General features: G+C 42.0%; 2 protein-coding genes across 2 annotated transcripts in view; both read right to left on the reverse strand.

Moving 5' to 3' along the window:
• LOC145404433 (uncharacterized) overlaps positions 1–6,362 on the reverse strand; it is a 6,385-nt gene extending 23 nt beyond the window's left edge. Inside the window, exons 1-8 of the mRNA XM_080275951.1 lie at positions 6,340–6,362; positions 6,003–6,097; positions 5,239–5,453; positions 4,608–4,808; positions 3,949–4,110; positions 3,041–3,172; positions 1,769–1,885; positions 1–508 (exon numbers count right to left, since the gene is read on the reverse strand). The exon at positions 1–508 is cut by the window's left edge and continues 23 nt beyond it. Of these exons, the coding sequence (XP_080132077.1) occupies positions 1–508; positions 1,769–1,885; positions 3,041–3,172; positions 3,949–4,110; positions 4,608–4,808; positions 5,239–5,453; positions 6,003–6,097; positions 6,340–6,362 (1,453 nt within the window). The remainder of the gene's footprint in view (positions 509–1,768; positions 1,886–3,040; positions 3,173–3,948; positions 4,111–4,607; positions 4,809–5,238; positions 5,454–6,002; positions 6,098–6,339) is intronic.
• Positions 6,363–13,265: 6,903 nt separating this feature from the next.
• Positions 13,266–16,199, reverse strand: LOC145404503 (triple QxxK/R motif-containing protein-like). Its single transcript, XM_080276075.1, has 4 exons — positions 16,133–16,199; positions 15,245–15,305; positions 14,309–14,397; positions 13,266–13,406 (listed from the first exon to the last, which is right to left on the reverse strand). The coding sequence occupies exons 2-4, from the start codon at positions 15,303–15,305 to the stop codon at positions 13,311–13,313; spliced, it is 246 nt and encodes an 81-aa protein (XP_080132201.1). The 5' UTR covers positions 16,133–16,199; the 3' UTR covers positions 13,266–13,310.
• Positions 16,200–17,888: the final 1,689 nt, after the last annotated feature.

The raw sequence follows: 17,888 nt of genomic DNA on the forward strand, positions 1-17,888 counted from the left end.
AAAGGGTGAGGATCTTCCTCTCCCTCCTCTTCCTGTCTTTGCTGTTGACGACGCTGTTCCTTCTCTTATCACCACCATCATTGCTGTTACCCAGACCACGCTGATTATTGGGGCTATTGCTGTCTTCGTTATCGTTATCGGGCTTTGTGCTGTTACTAATTCTGATATCACTCAAGTTGCCCTCTTTCCCATCCATTTCACCTCCGGGATTGTTGTTACTGTGACTATGGTGATTGCTGGAGCCCTCACTGTCCTCGTTATTGTGATCTGATTGACGTTTTGTGCTGCTGTTAACGTAAATATGACTATAGTTTACCCATATGTCTTCACTGTTTTGGCTATAGTTCCTTGTACCATTACCTGTCTTCTTCTCATCTTCGTCTTCCTTCTTGTACAGGTGAGAAGGTACCACGTTATACCTCAAGTGTCTCCTGATATATCCCTTCTCTTGATTATACGTCTTTATATCCTTTTCTGCCTTGATGTCCACGTCTCCTGTCTTGTCAAGCTGTGGGGGAGGTTGCATATTATACTGGCTGTTAATGCTGTGCTGCTGTGACTGGTGAGATAAGTTGTTCTGCTGCTGTGCTGGTGATAGTGATGGAGGGGGAGGCAAAGGAAGGAGGTTGGCATCATATCCATTCCCACTGTTTTGCTGTGGTAGTGGTGGTGGTAATGGAGGATGGTTAGCATTATTATATTCATTTCCACTGGTCTGTTTTTGTGATGGTGGTGGTGGAGGAGGTGCTAGTGGTAGTGGTGGTGCTGATGGTGGTGGAAGTGCAGGTGGTGGCAGCAAAGGAAGAAGGTTAAATCTATCATGTCCACTACCACCACTCCGCCGCGACTGCAACATCTGGTGGTGATAGTAGTCGACATTACCATCGTCATTACTCTTCATTTCGTGGTTTAATTTCGACGTTCCTTGGCTGTTAAATATCCTGTTGTTGAATGTCCCGTCTTCTCGTTTCATTTTTCTCTCTAATAATAATTGACGATGGAAAATATCATCGCCGAAACCGCCACTGTTGCCTATTTTTCGATTTTCCTCTGTCTTCTCGCTGCCCTGTTCCTTATATTTTTCCTTTGATTTGGGGGGTTGATGTATATTACCATTAAATGCATCAAAGTCACCCCTCTCTCCGTTCTGCGTCATTTTCTTTTGATAGTGAAACACCGTATCACCATCCTCCGTTTTCTGTGGGACTTTTGACGATGCTGGGGGAGAATTATCTTTGTATATATTGTCTTCTTCCTTCCTATTCCGAGGTCCAGCCGACGTAAAAACACCACTACCAACACTCCCATTACCATCACCACCATATCCATTACTATCACCATTTACACCACCACGATAACTATCACCATCACCACCACCACTATCTTTGTTATATCTGCCACTTTGATCACTACTTCCACCACTGTTACTGTTTCCATACCCATTATAGCCACCACCATCACCATCCCTTCCATTATTACCACCATTTCCACCACCACCATATCTATCACCATTACCACCACCTCCGCCATGAACATCAGTGCCACCATAACCATCAATATCATTACCTGTTCCACCACCAACCCCACCATTATCACCACCATTACTACCACCATTATCACCATTTCTATCACCATTATCACCACCATTTCTATCACTATTTTCACCACCATTATTATCATCATTATCACCACCATTATTACCACCATTTTCACCGCCACTATCACCACCACGACTGCGCATTCCGGGCGGCGTTGCGGGGTGAAGGACCGTATTCGTAGCAGTGACGAAGATGTGGTCGGCGTAGAAGGAGGCGACGTGGTAGTAGCCCTTTTCTGACATATAGGCTACGAGATCCTCCTTCGTCAGGTGTTCGATGGCTAGGACCTGAACGGGGGAGGGGGGAGAGAAATATATGCACAGACTAGACAGAGCTTACTATCCCATTGAGGTAGTTTGGTCCTTACATTAATCGTAGGTGAGAGAGAGAGAGAAAGAGAGAGAGAGAGAGAGAGAGAGAGAGAGAGAGAGAGAGAGAGAGTTAAATATATGCATAAACCAGACACACCTTACCATCCCGACAAGGTGGTCTGGCCTTGATATTAACTTCTTACACACACACACACACACACACACACACACACACACACACACACGTTGCGGATGGTTCAAAGCGACTGGAACTTATTTTACACGTTTTCCTGGGCAACCAAAAAGCTAAAATTACTAAGCTAACCAAAACGAACCTGACCTAATCAATATTACTTGAATTTAACTTTCATTTATGCTGAGCTATCCTATTATACCTACTCTCTCTCTCTCTCTCTCTCTCTCTCTCTCTCTCTCTCTCTCAAGCCAGCGCATCCTCCTAGTTGGTTCGAATATCACACTAAAACCCATTGCCTTTCCTGATTTCCCCCAAATTCATCTTCTGTCCCCTCTCCCATTTCAGTCACTCGTATTATTCTCTCTCTCTCTCTCTAAATGGGATAAAATCGTTCCCAAACGACAAGTATTAATTACAAAAAAGGCATCACTGTATTTAGAGGACTTAAACGAAAGCACAGACACAGAAGGGCCGTTTCTCAGAGTAATCGCCTAGCTGTAACAATAAGCTGCTAAATTACGTCACTGTATTCAAGGGTTTAACACAGGGTTTAACACTCTGGCTCCTATGGCTCACTCTCAGATAGGCTAAATTCGTTAACTAAGAGCGCTGGTCGAGAGTGTATAATCCCATGGTATACAAATTAATTCTACAGTCACCGTACTGAAGGGTTTATCTGACAGCACTAACCGAAAAAGTGAATGTATCCCAGTAAAATCAAATAAATAAATGTCACAGTAATAAAAGGGTTTACAGTAACTGGAGGACTGATCGAGAAGTAAATGTATCCCAGAGTATGAGAAATCCAAAAAAGGAAAAATCACGATACTGAATGGGTTTACCTGACAGAACTAACCAAGAATGTAAGTATATAAGAGTATAAAAATAAATAAATAAAATAAACATGCTGAGGAGGTAAATCTAACAGGACTGACCGAGAAAGTGAGGGAGTCCCAGGGTATGGTGTTTAGGATGCCCATCTCTGCGTGCTCCACGTCCAGAGAGAGGAAGTCGATGTGTGTCCTGCCCAGGGCCCTCACCACCGAGTACAGGGGGACACACTGCACCTGCATCGTTCCTACCATCTGTGGGCGAAAACAGTGGTGGTTGTGGGTAATGGTGGTGGTATGGTTGGTGAATACGGTAGAGGTGGTTGTGGTGGTGGTTCTAGTGATGGTGGTTATGATGGTGCTATAAGTTATTGGGATAGTGGCTGTGGGTAGTGGTGGTTGTCTGGATGATGATTATGGTAGTGGTGGTGGTTGGAATGCTGGTTGTGATGGTGATGAAGTTATGGAGATAGTGGTTGTGTTCCTGATGTTGTTGATGATTACCATGGTGTTGTAGTGGTTGTGGCCAGTGTTGCTAGAATGGTTGTAGTGATGCCAGTAGTCTAAAGGTGTCCTGCCCAGCGATCTCACTGCGAAGTACACTGAACCTGCAGTACATTGAGGACAAAAATAAAAGTTCGCCTAATATTTCACCTTCTCTACTTCTCACCCTCCTCCTCTGGCTAATATTCCAAAGGTAGGAGAGGCTTGCCCATAGATCATTCTCTTTGATATGATGCATCAGGAAGTAAAGTAATGAATATGTGTTAAGTGCGAAGTGGATGTAGCGGAATAGTAAACGAACTTCTGGTGAGTTTTCAGATGGTCTCGAGATCCAAGGGAGATGTGTTGTGACGGGCTTGAAGTGCAGACTGGATGCAAGAGGCGATAAAACTTTTACCACAACCTGCAGCTAGGTCAGTGGAGAGAGAAAGAGAGGAAGCAAAAGAGGAGACAATACTTTTTCTGGTGTCTGTACCCAAAAATCAATTGGGTGAGAATGTCGAAAAAACAACAATGTTTACCAGTGACTGCACCTGTGTGTTATTGTCTGAGAAGGCTAGCAGACCCGATGATCCTAGTGAGATGTGCTGCTCGACGAGAGGGTTGGCCGAGGCGCTGTTGTACTGGTGGTTGGTGCCCTCGGGGGAGTCGGACCCCACCGTGAAGTTCTCCTGGGAAAGAGATGAACAGCGTCAGGGAGGTGAGCTATATCACAAAAGTATCCTAGCAGAGTCCGCATGAAATGTCTGATACACCACAGATGATGGATATTGCAAAATGCCTGCTAATTCTGTCCCACATTGGTAAACCTGCTTCCATGAGGATGCCATATATACTGCTTGCTTGTAACACTTCCTAGTCAGTACTGTATTGATATAACATGTACATGATAACAGATCAGACTTCCTGGAATATCACGTGCTATCATTTAAGATATCAAACTTCTGCAAAATATTTTTTTGATCGTGTGCCCCTGTGATAACACCGGTTTAGAGTTGCAGCTGTACTTGAATCGGGAAAGGAAATAGCTTTGCGTTTGAATATCTAAGATGGAAAGCATTTTATTTTTCTGTCTCGTCTAAAACAGGAGTGGTTTTTTTTATGGCCGTAACTGATATGAAAAACTTTTTGTCTTGTCCTGACTGTAACTATCTTCCCTTTCCCTTACCTGTGACGGAAATGGCTTGGTGTTGAGGCACACGTTGATGGCCCAGCTCTTGCGTCGTTTCAACAGGAGGCGCTGGAAGAAGTCAGGGTTTGCCTCCACCAGCACCCCCCGCCACCCAAACTCATGCTCCAGGTAGAGAGTATTAGACAGGAACTCCCCGTCGTATGCTCCGGCTTCTAAGAACGTACCGGGTCGCGCAATCTACGGATCAAAATAGGTTCTAAAAATGTACCAAGGACCGCGATTCAGAGGTCAGGACAAGTTCTTAAAATGTACCAGGGGCGCCTTCCACAGTAGGGGTCATGATGGATTAGGTTAGGTTGCGTGATCTGTTGGCTGGGGTAGGATAAGTTGAGTTGGGTTAGGTAGCATGATCTGGGGGCATGGTTAAGATAGGTTTCTTTGGATTTGCCTAGTTTATGGTTACCGGTATATCCTACAAAGTAACAATAATAAAATAGAAACAAGACATCATCCCACTAATAAACGGATCTTGAATTTGGCTCTTCGTCATCTTGGTTTAATTTTTCTCGGGGGGAACATCCTTGCGGGCTTCTCTCCTTTGGTTCCTTCTTCCTTCCTTAAAAAAAAATAAAATAAAATAAACAAATAATAATAATATCTCACTCACCTCGTCCCCATACAACTCCTCCAACTGGCCAAGAATGAACTCCTGGGATGGGCTATACAAGGCGCCCTTGTGAGCCTGTTCCTGGTGGAGGCCGCTTATGAAGAAGGACAGGTTATAGGGGAGGCGTGAAGGGGGCACCAGCTGCGACCTCACCCACCTCAGCAGGGCTGGGTCGTCTTGTGGGGGTGGACCTCGAAGTACCTGGTTCACGTGGTCTGTGGGGGGCAAGGGAGGATGGTGAAAACTCTCTCTCTTTTTGAGGGAGATTTCTATGCAACTTTGAAGGGAATAGAGAGAAAAATCGAGTCTGACAGGAAGTGTAGAAGAATGAGGAGGAAGTGGGAAGCAATGACAAAATATCACATCCTAAGTGACGGGTAATGGAACGTGTTAATTATATATGGCCTGAGAAAGAACAAAGTGGCATACCAAAACCACTATCGTCTTCAGTGACACGGTACCCTAGTGAAATTGATGCAGGTTCCCTTTTAGGACCGAATTTATTCTGGCCACTGACCCGTACCGTCCCTCCTCTCACCCCCATCCCTTCCACCTCCTAAGTAAAACACTCGGTAACGTACTGAGAATTATGTAAGTACAGTTAATATCAATGATCACGGCATCCTCACTCATTAAAACAGGAACATTTTCCCCCCCTAGAGTACTCGTTTATCCTTTTTAACTTTTTCACTACCAGGAGACTAAGCTGAATCAAATGCCTGGCAGCAGCATGAACAAAACCAGAGACATCGCATCGTACTCACACTCCTCGCAGTTCTCCTCGTACGCAGGGAAGACGAAAATGACGTTAAACAGCATCACGAAGAAGGCTGTTCCCACTATAAACCCCGCCCGGCTCCTTGAGAAAAAGAAAAAAAAACTTTATTCATTCACTGACTTCGTAGGCAGAAGGAATACCAGCTAAAAGTGTATTTAATGACCACATAAGTTCTACACATCTTTCCAGTAGCCTACATCAGAAACACATAATTTACTGGTATCATTTCGTGCAGTAATAACAATAATTCACTACTTATTCTCTGTTGCTGAGGTACTAATTAGCTCTGAAAAGTTACAAATACTAGAAATGAAGGCACTTACGGAGTTACACATTTCACCGGCATTGCTAGCTCCTAATAAAACGATATGGACATTAGTTTGCATTTCACGTCTCAGCACTGCATGTACATAATATTCTGTCAATCATTTTAACAAAACTTGGCAATTTTCCACTTAATTTAGCCCTTTTCAATAAATAATCCCCGCCACTTCGCAAATGTAGCACCAACTCAACTATTACCCAAGTTTATCCTCCCCCAACACTTCCGCCACGTTCACTGCCCCGGGGCGCTACTACACAGAAAACCTAAGTCATGGGCCAACTACTACAAAAATTATGAAGTAAAAAGACACTCGTTTACTCGTCCCCCGAGGGAGATGGGAAAGAATACTTCTCCAATATCCCTTACTTATCGTAAGAGGCGACTAAAGAGGTCCCCCTTTTTCCCAATCTTTCTCTCCTTGTATACTGTCCTCTTCTCTTGTCCTACCTCTCTGCTAGATACTTCCGTGTTTCTTACGCCTTTATTTTTCAGTCTCTTCCTATCAGGTTAGACATTTCATTTCATGGCTTGAATACTTTAAGGACCTCCCATTGAAACTGACCCTTCCTCCCTCCTGGGTCAAGCCAAAATTAGCAGGTGTTTCGCCTTTAGATCTCCAACTCGCCTTGAGATATGATGTTCTTGACGTAGGTGATGAGACCTCTATGTCTGGTATAGGTATGGCCGATACATACTCTCGAAGCTATTATTGTGAACTGGTGGTAGCCAGACAGGTACAGCGTGTTGTCCTTTGCGTGTTTGGTTTCCTTGAGACAGGCAACATCAGTGCTGTTTTTTAGTACAGACTGTTGTAGTTCGATGTACTGTACCTGTGCTTTACTCCGCTGATGTTCCATGTCAGTATGTCGAGTGGGACGTTACTGGCCAGTCATTCTCTGTCCGCTGTTCCAAGTGCTACATAAGTTAGGTCCTTGAGCTTGCCCATTGCATCTACTTACTGATTTGCACACTATAGCATATTCTGAGTCTGGTTGCTGTGATGACTTCTTTACCATACTTCACTCATCCTTTATTAATAAGTCTCTTGGCCAAGGGAGCCTCTTGCTGGCCAGAAACACTACAACTCATTACCTGTTGATAAAGGTATTGTACAGTATATCCCAGGTGCAGTTACAATAATGGTGCTGAAGAAGGACGCTTTCAGGTGGTGACGCAGATATAACCAGGCAGCTGTACTGCTCGGTTAGACAAACGTCCTTGAACTACCCTATCCTCTGAAGGTTGGATTGTGGACTGCAGGAGATGGGCAAGCCTGCAGCCCACTGGGTTCACTTTTCATACGAGTCTGTGGTGGCCACTACTGCTACAGTTATTACTACTAGAACGAAGACTTGTGTGCTCAGGTTAATTACATAATAAAAGATCTACAAGTAACAGGTGGTGTGACTGATGAAGACAGGTGTTTGAGCACTTTACGAGGTCATTACTTCAATATAAATAATGTGTTGATGGTATTCTCCCATGTTATGCTCAGATTATTATATTCAGCACAGACAACAGATGAGGTTTGATGGAATTGGTGCTAAATATGGGTTTCAATTGGTGTAGATATTGCCCATGTAGAGACGATGAAGTATGTGAGACTGACTAGGAGACTGTATGTGACTGAGGTGGCGAGGGGAAGAGGTAGCAGGAGACCATGGATGATGCTGAGAGATGGGGAGGAGAAGTATATGAGAGGTGTGTGAGTTTTAGGAAGGGCAGCGCTTCAGCAGAAGACAGTGTAACATAGAGGCGATTCGTTTATGGCTACCTCTTATGGGTTCTAGGTGTCTGCCGGTGGAGATAAATTTTAAAAGAAGGAAAGAATCTCTCTCTCTCTCTCTCTCTCTCTCACACACACACACACACACTTGCCTTAGGAAAGAGGGTGTAGAAACGTTCTATGTGGAGGGATGTAAAGGGGAGCGCGCGCGCGCACACACACACGCACGCGCACACACACACGCACACGCGCACACGCACACACACACACACACACACACACACACACACACACTGTTGCCTTAGGAACGAGGGTGTTGAAACAGTCTACTTGGAGGGATGTAAGTGGGAAATGGCAAACGAAATGTAGCTAACAGATATCAGTTAGTCACCTGTCACAGTGGATATGCATTAGGCATATGAACTTGAACAAACACTAGCAAACATAGTACAAGTACTGGGCATGGGCGGCCGATGTGATGGGCATAATAAAAACCAAACGAGCTTGTGTGAATGTTCGAATGAATGTCAGTACACCATAACTTCTTTCAAGAGTCCACGGAGGCCTGTAATTCCAGCACATAATATGTAAGCTACTGTAGTGGGAATACTGAAGCGTTCATGTACGTACTAGGAAGTAACGGATTTTGAGCAAGGCAAAATGGGAGGGCAAACTGTGGGATATGGTAGAAGCTGTTGGAGGGGGTGGGGGGTTGAAAGACTATGGCAAAATGAGAAAACATTACTAACCATAAGGAGAATGAAAAGGTAGGGATTGAACATGTATCAAGAAGAGGGACCTTAAACCAAGGGCATGAAGAAAAGGCATTTGACAGAAGCAGAAAGAAAAAGAGTTGGGGATGATGGGAAGCACAGCTGTTTAGCATACGTAAGGAGAGAAAGGAGCACACAGCATCAGAAAAGTGAAGGAAGCCCAGGCTCTGTACAGAGACTCTCTACAGGAGAGGACTTGAAAACGACAAGGGCCAGATGCAAACCTAGATGATGTATATAATTGAGTTTTTGTAGGACAGTAACTGATGCAAAATAGTACAACTGGCAAATATAATCTGATCTGGGAAAAGACACAGTTTGGAGGTGAAGGAAAGTAGCATATTACAGTATATACCAACAGCTTATTTTACTAATGTTAACTTGTGCATCAACATCATTTAAAATAGAAAAATACTTTCTTACTGTACTTAACTAATTCCCAAATATCACATCTGACCAACAACTCTTGACATAATCATGCCAGTACAAAATTTGCAATTTATGATATGGTATAACACAGTACCACTATTAGACATACAAAGTATAGTACAGTGTATTAGTAAATTCCAAACATACCATAATGTACTGTGTGAGATAATTATGTAGCATTTTCTATAGGGTATACTTCTAAACCTTTAAAAGGAGTGAGAGCATTATGTTATTGCAATGCTTGTATAAACTAAGATTTTCTGTGCTCCCAGACACATTTACAGTGTTGCACACACATTATTTTTAAATACATTAGCATTATAAGTGTGCAGAGCATCCTCAACAGTATTCTCCACTTAAAATACACAGCATTTGGCAAACTGTACTGACTCTCAATCCTACATTACCCTCCTTTGGGTGTATGAACCCCCAAAAGGCTAATGTAATCTAGAACACTTAAGGATACATGAAAAGCCTATGTCCCTGCTATATAGTATCCAGTGACAGAAAAATCTACAACAGCCACCTTATGAGTTTTGAAATTATCCTCACAATTACTCTGTCTGGAAATAATTCAAATGAAAATTATATTGCTTTTACCAAATGCACTCACGGAAGTGCAAGTGGGGGATTCTAATACAGTACATATGTACAATAAAAGCTCCTTGCAAAGAAATGACACCTATGTTTCAATATAGGTAATAAGTAAATTCTTAGGTACAATGAGTATACCATTTTCACTCCCCTATGAATCTTGAAGCAGACCACAACCACCTACAATTCTACAGCAAAAATATCAAAATATCCAAGTAATATAAATGTCCCATAAATGAAATAAAACTAAATAAATGTTTCTGTAAGTACTGTAATATAAATGCCCCATAAATGAAATAAAACTAAATCTATATTTCTTTAAGTAATATAAATACCCCATAAATGAATTAAAACTAAATATATATATTTCTTTAAGTATTATAAATGCCCAGTAATTTAAATAAATCTGTACACAGTAAATTCTGAATTATCTGTTGTAATTCAGCCAAAGCCTATGCCGAATAACGTAAAACACTGGATGTTACATTGTACCCACTCATCAGCTCAACATTTGGTGCTGAGCCGGATATTGTGTTTCTATCCGTTTTTACCCCATATCCAAAAAGCTTTCCCAAGAAAATTAAGAGTTTACTGTATAATGTAAATGTCTAATAAATAATGCATAAAATATATGTAAATGTCTAATAAATAATGCATAAAATAAATGTATTTTACAGATTTGTGGTAGGTGGTGGCAACCATCATCCACTCACTTGATGTAGTGCTGCCTACTTCTTCCTTAGCCTTTATCATTCTTATTCTGTGCCTGCCCTCCTCTCTTCTCATTTCTCCCATCGTTCCTGTCACTTTATTACTTTTCTTTCCTTTACAGGTGGCTTTACATTGAGTGACAAGCCAAATGGTTTCCTGTAAGCCAAGAAACCATTTACAATGCTGGGTGGTAACCATATAACCAAACCATACGTCCCCCCTGTGTGTCAACAAGTGGGTTGGTGGAGGGTTAGTGCCCCTCCCTATAAAACAAATAACTCAAATGGCCACCCCTTACTGGATTATGGCATCTGGCAATAGATAGATAGATAAATTTTACAGATAATTATATACCACAGAGCTTATGTTAAGCATCTGCTGACAGTCCGTTCACAAGGTCCAGTACCATTCTGCACCAACTACACATCAAATGAGGTCTGGTCCCAACCACCCCTCACATATAGACACAATACCAACACCTATATTGTGGTATGCTAGATATATCAAATTCAGGAATAGTGTGACTGTTTTAGAGGTGTTTTTATTAGGCACTGGTAAGACCTTATATATGAATAACGAAAACTGTTTTCTAGCACACAAATATCATCAAATTGCCCTCTGTAATAGTCGTGATTTAAAACCTCATCCCTACCTGGCCTAGGTCAATGCCTTACATTAATAAACATATTACTAAATTAACTCTACAATGATTGTCATTTTCATCAACATATGCTGTAAACTCTATGATAAACCTGCAGTAAACTGCAAACAGTAGAGCTACCATACCAAGTGGATTTATTACTACAATAATCACTCGTGTATCCGAACTAATTGGACCAAAGGAGGGTCAGACAATGCAAAAAAAATTTGGATAATGACAAATACAGTATTTTGGGCATACAATTTTCTGTACAATATAGGTGCATTACTTTACTTACCAATTTAAAAGCCTCCCTCCACAATCTAATCCTCACTGTCATCATGTATTGTGGTTGGATGAGCTGTTATTAAGTTGGATGGTTGGCTGCATCATGGTGTAGGCAATGGTGAAGGTGATGTTAAAGGAGTGGTCGGCTTGAAGAAGGTGTCGATTATTGTTTGCCTGAATGTCCATGTGCTGATTTCTGATGAACATGTCACTAAGTTCTCAGAGGGAGCTTGAGGCCTTTTGGAAGGATGGCATGGTATTTGGGTGCTCACAGTAAACAATGAAGGTTTCTAAGGCTTCCCTGTCATTCCCAGCCTCAGGCATAGGAACGGCACGTTATTGTTCGATTTACTCTGCCACATACCAGCCACTGTGCAAGTTTTGCCACATGAGCGAAATTAAAATTTCTTTCTTATGTGTAATTGTTATTATTTATTAATTTCATTAATTTTTTAAAACAGAAGTTCAGAAAATGTCGAGGTACGTATAATGCACATTTGGATATGCGAGTGATTACTGTACTTCCTTTGTGAATGAAGATCCAGAATTTTTGTGCGTTATATTTGCACTTAAAAATTTACTATACCCTGTACTTTGTTCTGGTATTACATAGAAAAAAATTAAAGCATATTTATTTCTTTCCCTTGTCTTCTATGGAAGGAGCTAAGAGTATTGTGCTACAAAACTACACACCAAAACCCCATTACTACACAAACCAGTGCTAATGACTAGCTGACTAATCTAACCCAAACCCAACAAAAAGCAGTGATGTGCAAAATTCTCCTTTGTGTAAAAACTTTGTACAAATATAACAATTTGATAGCTATCAGGAATGTTACCTCTTTAACTTGTAAGGAGCACCAACTAGAAAAGGAAGAATAACCCCCGGTATGAAATGATGTATTTTACTGATTTACTCTTGGTAACTTTAGATGATTTAATTCAATATGAAAGACCTCTTGTACTGAAGCTTGTTTCTAATATTATTAATTCAAATGTCTCTCCTAAACATCCATATGTCATCTGGAGATAGCAAGAGTAAAATAAAAATTACATCACCTGACTGACAGGGCTAAGGAATACTGTACAGTACTTGGAACAGGGTGTAAGAGATTATGGAGGGGAATGTAGATGTTATGTGGAAACAAGAGAGTTGGAGAGTGTGACAATCAATGGGAGTGGAAATGGCAAGTGCACAGCCAATCCCATATTACTCCCTTCAAGATGAACAGGCCTATGACTAGGCTGCCACAGTCGAGTGCATTTAAGGACAGATGACCTGCCTATTCCCGCTGGTGGCATCACATCATCGAAAAACCTCCATTCACCACCTTGCGATCAAACCCATACAGGTCATCACTCTGGCAAGAGTGTCTTAACCACTAGATCACCAGGTACAAGAGAATGAGAGAACAGAGAAAATTGGAAGAGGAAGTCATACAGACGCAAGAGAGGATGGTAAATGAAGTTAAATGACATGAATATCTACTTGGTGGAACAGCCTGGTGGGATGTGGAGACTGAAAGAGCATTATGAAATAAGAGAGAATGGGCTGGAGTGGATGCACAGGCAGACAGGTGTTATTAAGTTGACCTAGTAGGTTAAGACATCCTTACTAAATGTGGCTCATGACAGCTGACAAACCATACAACAAGTGGCCGGGGTTTCCTATTCACATAATATCACTCAGGGAAGACCCACTGATCATTCTTGCCATAAAAGTTGTAACTAAGTAGTTGAACCCCAGGCCCCCTAAGCTCCTAATGGGCAAATAAAAGACTGGATGATAGACTGATAGAGTAGAAGAGTTACTTAGCAGCCTTGGAATCAAAGAGCCACAAGAAGAGAAGCCCATATGCCAAGAGCACAGCAACTGCGAATCCTCCCACCACAACTTTGACGTCCTGAAAAGAAAGACCTTGTTATGCAACTTTTGTTTATTATTTTCATTTACGGTATTTAGGCTATTTATTTTTTGCTAAGTCCATATTAATTTACAAAAAAATGCATCTTAATGTGTCAGTCCATTAAACTGATCTGCCAGTTTCCCCCCAGTGATAGCCCCTTAAATATGATACGCCTTTCACAGCAGAATACAATAATCTACACAGAGCACGAATAAAATAAGAAATACATCATCCTAGCTGTTTTTGTTACTGATTAACCCCAGCCAATCTGGCTGACAAGAGCCATCAACTGCAGTCAAGCAACTGCCCCTGCAGGGCTGTCCTGTGCAGAGAACTGATGTTTCCTTGTAATACACAGCACCTTGCAACAAGATGCAGGAAAGAGTGTGGCTGTAAAAACCACACAAAATTTACTACTCCACACTGAGTGACAAGCCAAATGGTTTCCTGTACACCAGGAAATCATTTACTACACTGGGTGGTAACCATGTAACCATTTTTTGGCACCTGGTGGTTTAGTGGGTAATTACAGAATTCCAATCGGATTGGGCTGGTGAAGGTTTATACCTAAGGGGTGGTTGGGGTCTACTGCTCACATAATGCCACTCACGGATGAGTGAGCCTGGTCACTTTCATCTTAAAAATGTCAGGATGAACTTGTCTAGCCCAGGGCTCCTACATTCCTCATGGGGCAACATAGGATTGAAAAAAAAAAAAAAAAAAAAAAATTACTGCATTAGTGTAATCACTTTCTTGACTGGGATTCAAACTCAAGCCCATGCATTCACCAGCTGCTCATGTTAACAAAACTTTCCACTAGGTTAATGTACATGTACTATAGCTGACTTAATATTATGATGTCAATATAGTCTCATAAAATAATATTAATATCAACTCACTTTATATAACTTGCTGGAGCTGCTCTTGGTCTCAGTGTGTTTTCTCAGCTCCTTCACATTGGTTGTTGTTTGTTTCTTATTTTGTTTACCTACAAAGAAGAGAGTTCGCACATGACTAAGCTACCTAAAATGTGTCAATATTATTAATGATGATAAAGACACACACACACACACACACACATAAACAAGAACATGCACAAAAAGCAGGTTGTTGCACTGCCAAGGCCTCATCCTCTGCCTCAAATGACAACTGCTATGATACATCGCATTGTATTCCCATTCATCTCACAAGCTGGTATTCTTGTGCCATTAAGAAAGCTCCCTAGCACCTCTTCCCGAGTAATGTTGTCCTCTTCTGAGTTACTTAAATCATTCTTATATTCCCACACTCTGCATAAATAACATACAAAATTATATTAGCCAAGCATATCCAAAATAACTGAGGAAGAGGTGTTAGGGAGCTTCCTTACCTGATGATAATACCAGACAGTTTTTGCTGACAGTTGCAAGCCAGACCACAATTCAGCTTACTTTAGGATACTGAGATCACTGGTTAGATGAAGAATAAATATATACCAGTAATCAAATGGTACTATTATGATCAAATCTTTGCCGATGCTTTTGTAATAACACTATGAAGCGTATCCAGTGTCTATATAGGAATGAGTTGATAGTCAAGATCATGTTTTATCTGCACATTTATCTTCCACAGTAGCTCCAGACCTCCCAGTACAGGAATGAGAAATACATAAGGTGGGACACAATGCTAGCACAGCCTGTCCAAAACATATGCACATGATTGGACATAATCAAAACCTAGTAAAGTTAGATACATTTTTAAAAAGCCAAAACAAAAAAATAGATAAATCAAATGCAGACATTCAATACTTCTACAGTACTGTATTGTAATATGACACAGTCAACAGACATACTTACCAATCTGCTTCCTATAATGGTCAACTGGAAGTGCATGCAACTGTGCATCTTTACGTCCCATCTGCAACAGAGAGACATATTAACTCTACACTGTATGCATAAGACTTGGCACAAAATTTATGCCTATACTTAAACCTGTTAAATCTACTTGGCTATACAGGTAACGGTATTTAATCCCTATACTTCAAAAAACTTCATAAGCTGCATAATATTATCTGGAGAGAGCATGAGCATGATGAACAAGACATCCTTGGGCTGAAAGAGCTAATGAAGTGCCATGATATAGTCTAAATGAAAAAAAAAATATCAAAAGAAACCTGGTCCTTCTATGAAATTTTTATGGCACAAAGTAGCGGATAAAAAAGAGTCACATGACAGTTTATGTTGTACATCTACAATACTTTTCAGAAAAATTGCTCTATGCTCCAATGCTACCTAGAAAACACATTTGGTTGCTTTTTCCAATTATCATACATTACTATATACCTGGAAAAGTTATTACCTATTTTACGGAATACATCACTGACTCATATGAACTGCCATTATCTACTTACTGTCCTATTTTTTATATCAAAGTTAACCGAGACTTCAAGGGTTGCTAAGACTGACCTCCTCATTATACTGACATCTTCATTATATTCACACATATGCCACAGTTTTACTCTGATTGGGGCAGACTGCTGGGTGAAACAGCTAGAAACGATCCCCATTAGGCTTCATCCATTAAATAGGTTTCGGTAATCAAAGCTAAGCCTCTATACAAATCCCGCGCACTCTCTTAGCAACACCTTCACTAAGTTTTTCCTGTCATGACACTGAAACCCCGAGCATTTAAATGGCTGTTTTTATACTTCCTATGAACTTGATGTTGTATACTCAGCCAAATACCTTACACTGATGCAAAATAACAAATAAACTCCCACAATTGACACGTCTTTGCGTCGCAGCTGATTGTTTGACAGTTGTTGTTGTTCGCTTCATTCGCCAAGAGCATATTCGGGTAATTTTGTTAAACTTTGAATCACTGACTTATAATATCTATGTCAAATAAGAATGTATTAAAATGTGTAAATATTATACTGTCAAACTACAGACTTTTCTTATTTGCTATAATACCGGGATGCTGTGAGCCGAACACTTACATGGCCGATAAGTATCTTCAGCCCGATTACGTCTTTCATAAGCCAATGTATTCATCTAGCCCATCACTCTTCGTATTGAGAGCATTCTTTTTGTTGTATATTTACTCTATACCTTTTAAGTTACAACGATAAACATTTCAATCAAACCACTCTCTCTCTCTCCCTCTCTCTCTCTCTTCCCCACGCACGCACGCATGCACGCTCACATGCCATTTTATTTAGCTTAGGTTGTCTTCACAAGTCCGTCTCCTAAGCTAAATAAAATGGCATGTGAGCGTGCATGCGTGCGTGCGTGGGGAAGAGAGAGAGAGAGTGGTTTGATTGAAATGTTTATCGTTGTAACTTAAAAGGTATAGAGTAAATATACAACAAAAAGAATGCTCTCAATACGAAGAGTGATGGGCTAGTCGATCCTTATTTGACTGATTGATTGACTGATATTTATTAATGAGAAAGGTACAGAGTACACATACAACAAAAAAAAGGTGCTGAATCTTGCCACACGCTTTCTTCAGCAAATACAATGATATACATAATTATAATGGTGATTGGTGTCACGTGCTTGGAGATCAACTTCTTGCTCCCTGAGTACGAGGGTCTGATATTGGGTTCTTTCCAAGACCGGATCCAGGGCTTGCAACCGAAGGAACAGGGCTCAAAAACTCAGGCTAACCTGTCTTACACGTTTATTACACATAAAGAGTACAGTGACTTGGCACAATATAATGTGATAGATTACACATACTATGGAAGATACAGGGATTGGAGTTTGAGACTAGGGCGCCCAGGCGTGGGAGGGGTCCCGTCAGGTGTGCATCTCTGAAGGGGCGCAGGACCACTATCGTATGCTGGGTAGTGTAGAGGGAGGCTTTTCACTGGTGGGGCCTCCGTAGGTGCGTCGGCCCTCAGGGCTGGGGCCAAATAGGTCAAGTAGGTGCGCTGTCTTGCGCCTACCCTTGGTGGACAGCTTGCCAGCTTGTCTGGGGAGGTCTCAGCCGGGAGTCCTGGGCGCGTCCCTCAGTGACTGGTGTTTGTGGTCTCGCCTCCGTCGGGAGTCTGACAGGGGCTGTCTGCAGCTTCTCCTTTTCTGGGAGTCCGACAGCAACTGGTGACGTAGGGGCACTGGCTGTAGTGAGCGTACCCCCAGACTCACTATAGGGTTGCTCCAGACCCTTTTCAGCAGCGACTCCACTGGGCAGCCAGCTCTACCCCCTGTGGTGCGGGGAGAGCGGGAGGGGTGTCCCACTCAACCTCTGGAGGAGCGAGGCGAGCAAGGGGCGTGACCCTCGTTGGGTGCTGCAGGGTTAGTAGACGAGGGAAGCACGGTGTGCATTCCCTCCCCGGCGAGCACGGTGGGTGCCGCCGCGGTTCTGCTAGACCCTGGGACTACAGGTAAGAGGAGCACGGTGGGCATCCTCTCCCTGGCGACCACAGTGGGCGTTGCCGCGGTCCTGCTACCGGTGGGGGGCTGCAGACGAGGGAAGCACAGTGGGTGTTCCCTC

Source organism: Coenobita brevimanus, chromosome 63 (genome assembly GCF_032717465.1).
Source record: "Coenobita brevimanus isolate Jiangsu-jjx chromosome 63, ASM3271746v2, whole genome shotgun sequence".
Taxonomy (NCBI): domain Eukaryota; kingdom Metazoa; phylum Arthropoda; class Malacostraca; order Decapoda; family Coenobitidae; genus Coenobita; species Coenobita brevimanus.

Coding starts and splice junctions, on each gene's coding strand:
- LOC145404503 (XM_080276075.1), bottom strand. CDS start 15,305: ATGGGACGTAAAGATGCACAGTTGCATGCACTTCCAGTTGACCATTAT. Junction 14,398..15,244: donor CCATTATAGGAAGCAGATTG/GTAAGTATGTCT, acceptor TCTTCTTTGTAG/GTAAACAAAATAAGAAACAA. Junction 13,407..14,308: donor GCTCCAGCAAGTTATATAAA/GTGAGTTGATAT, acceptor CTTTCTTTTCAG/GACGTCAAAGTTGTGGTGGG.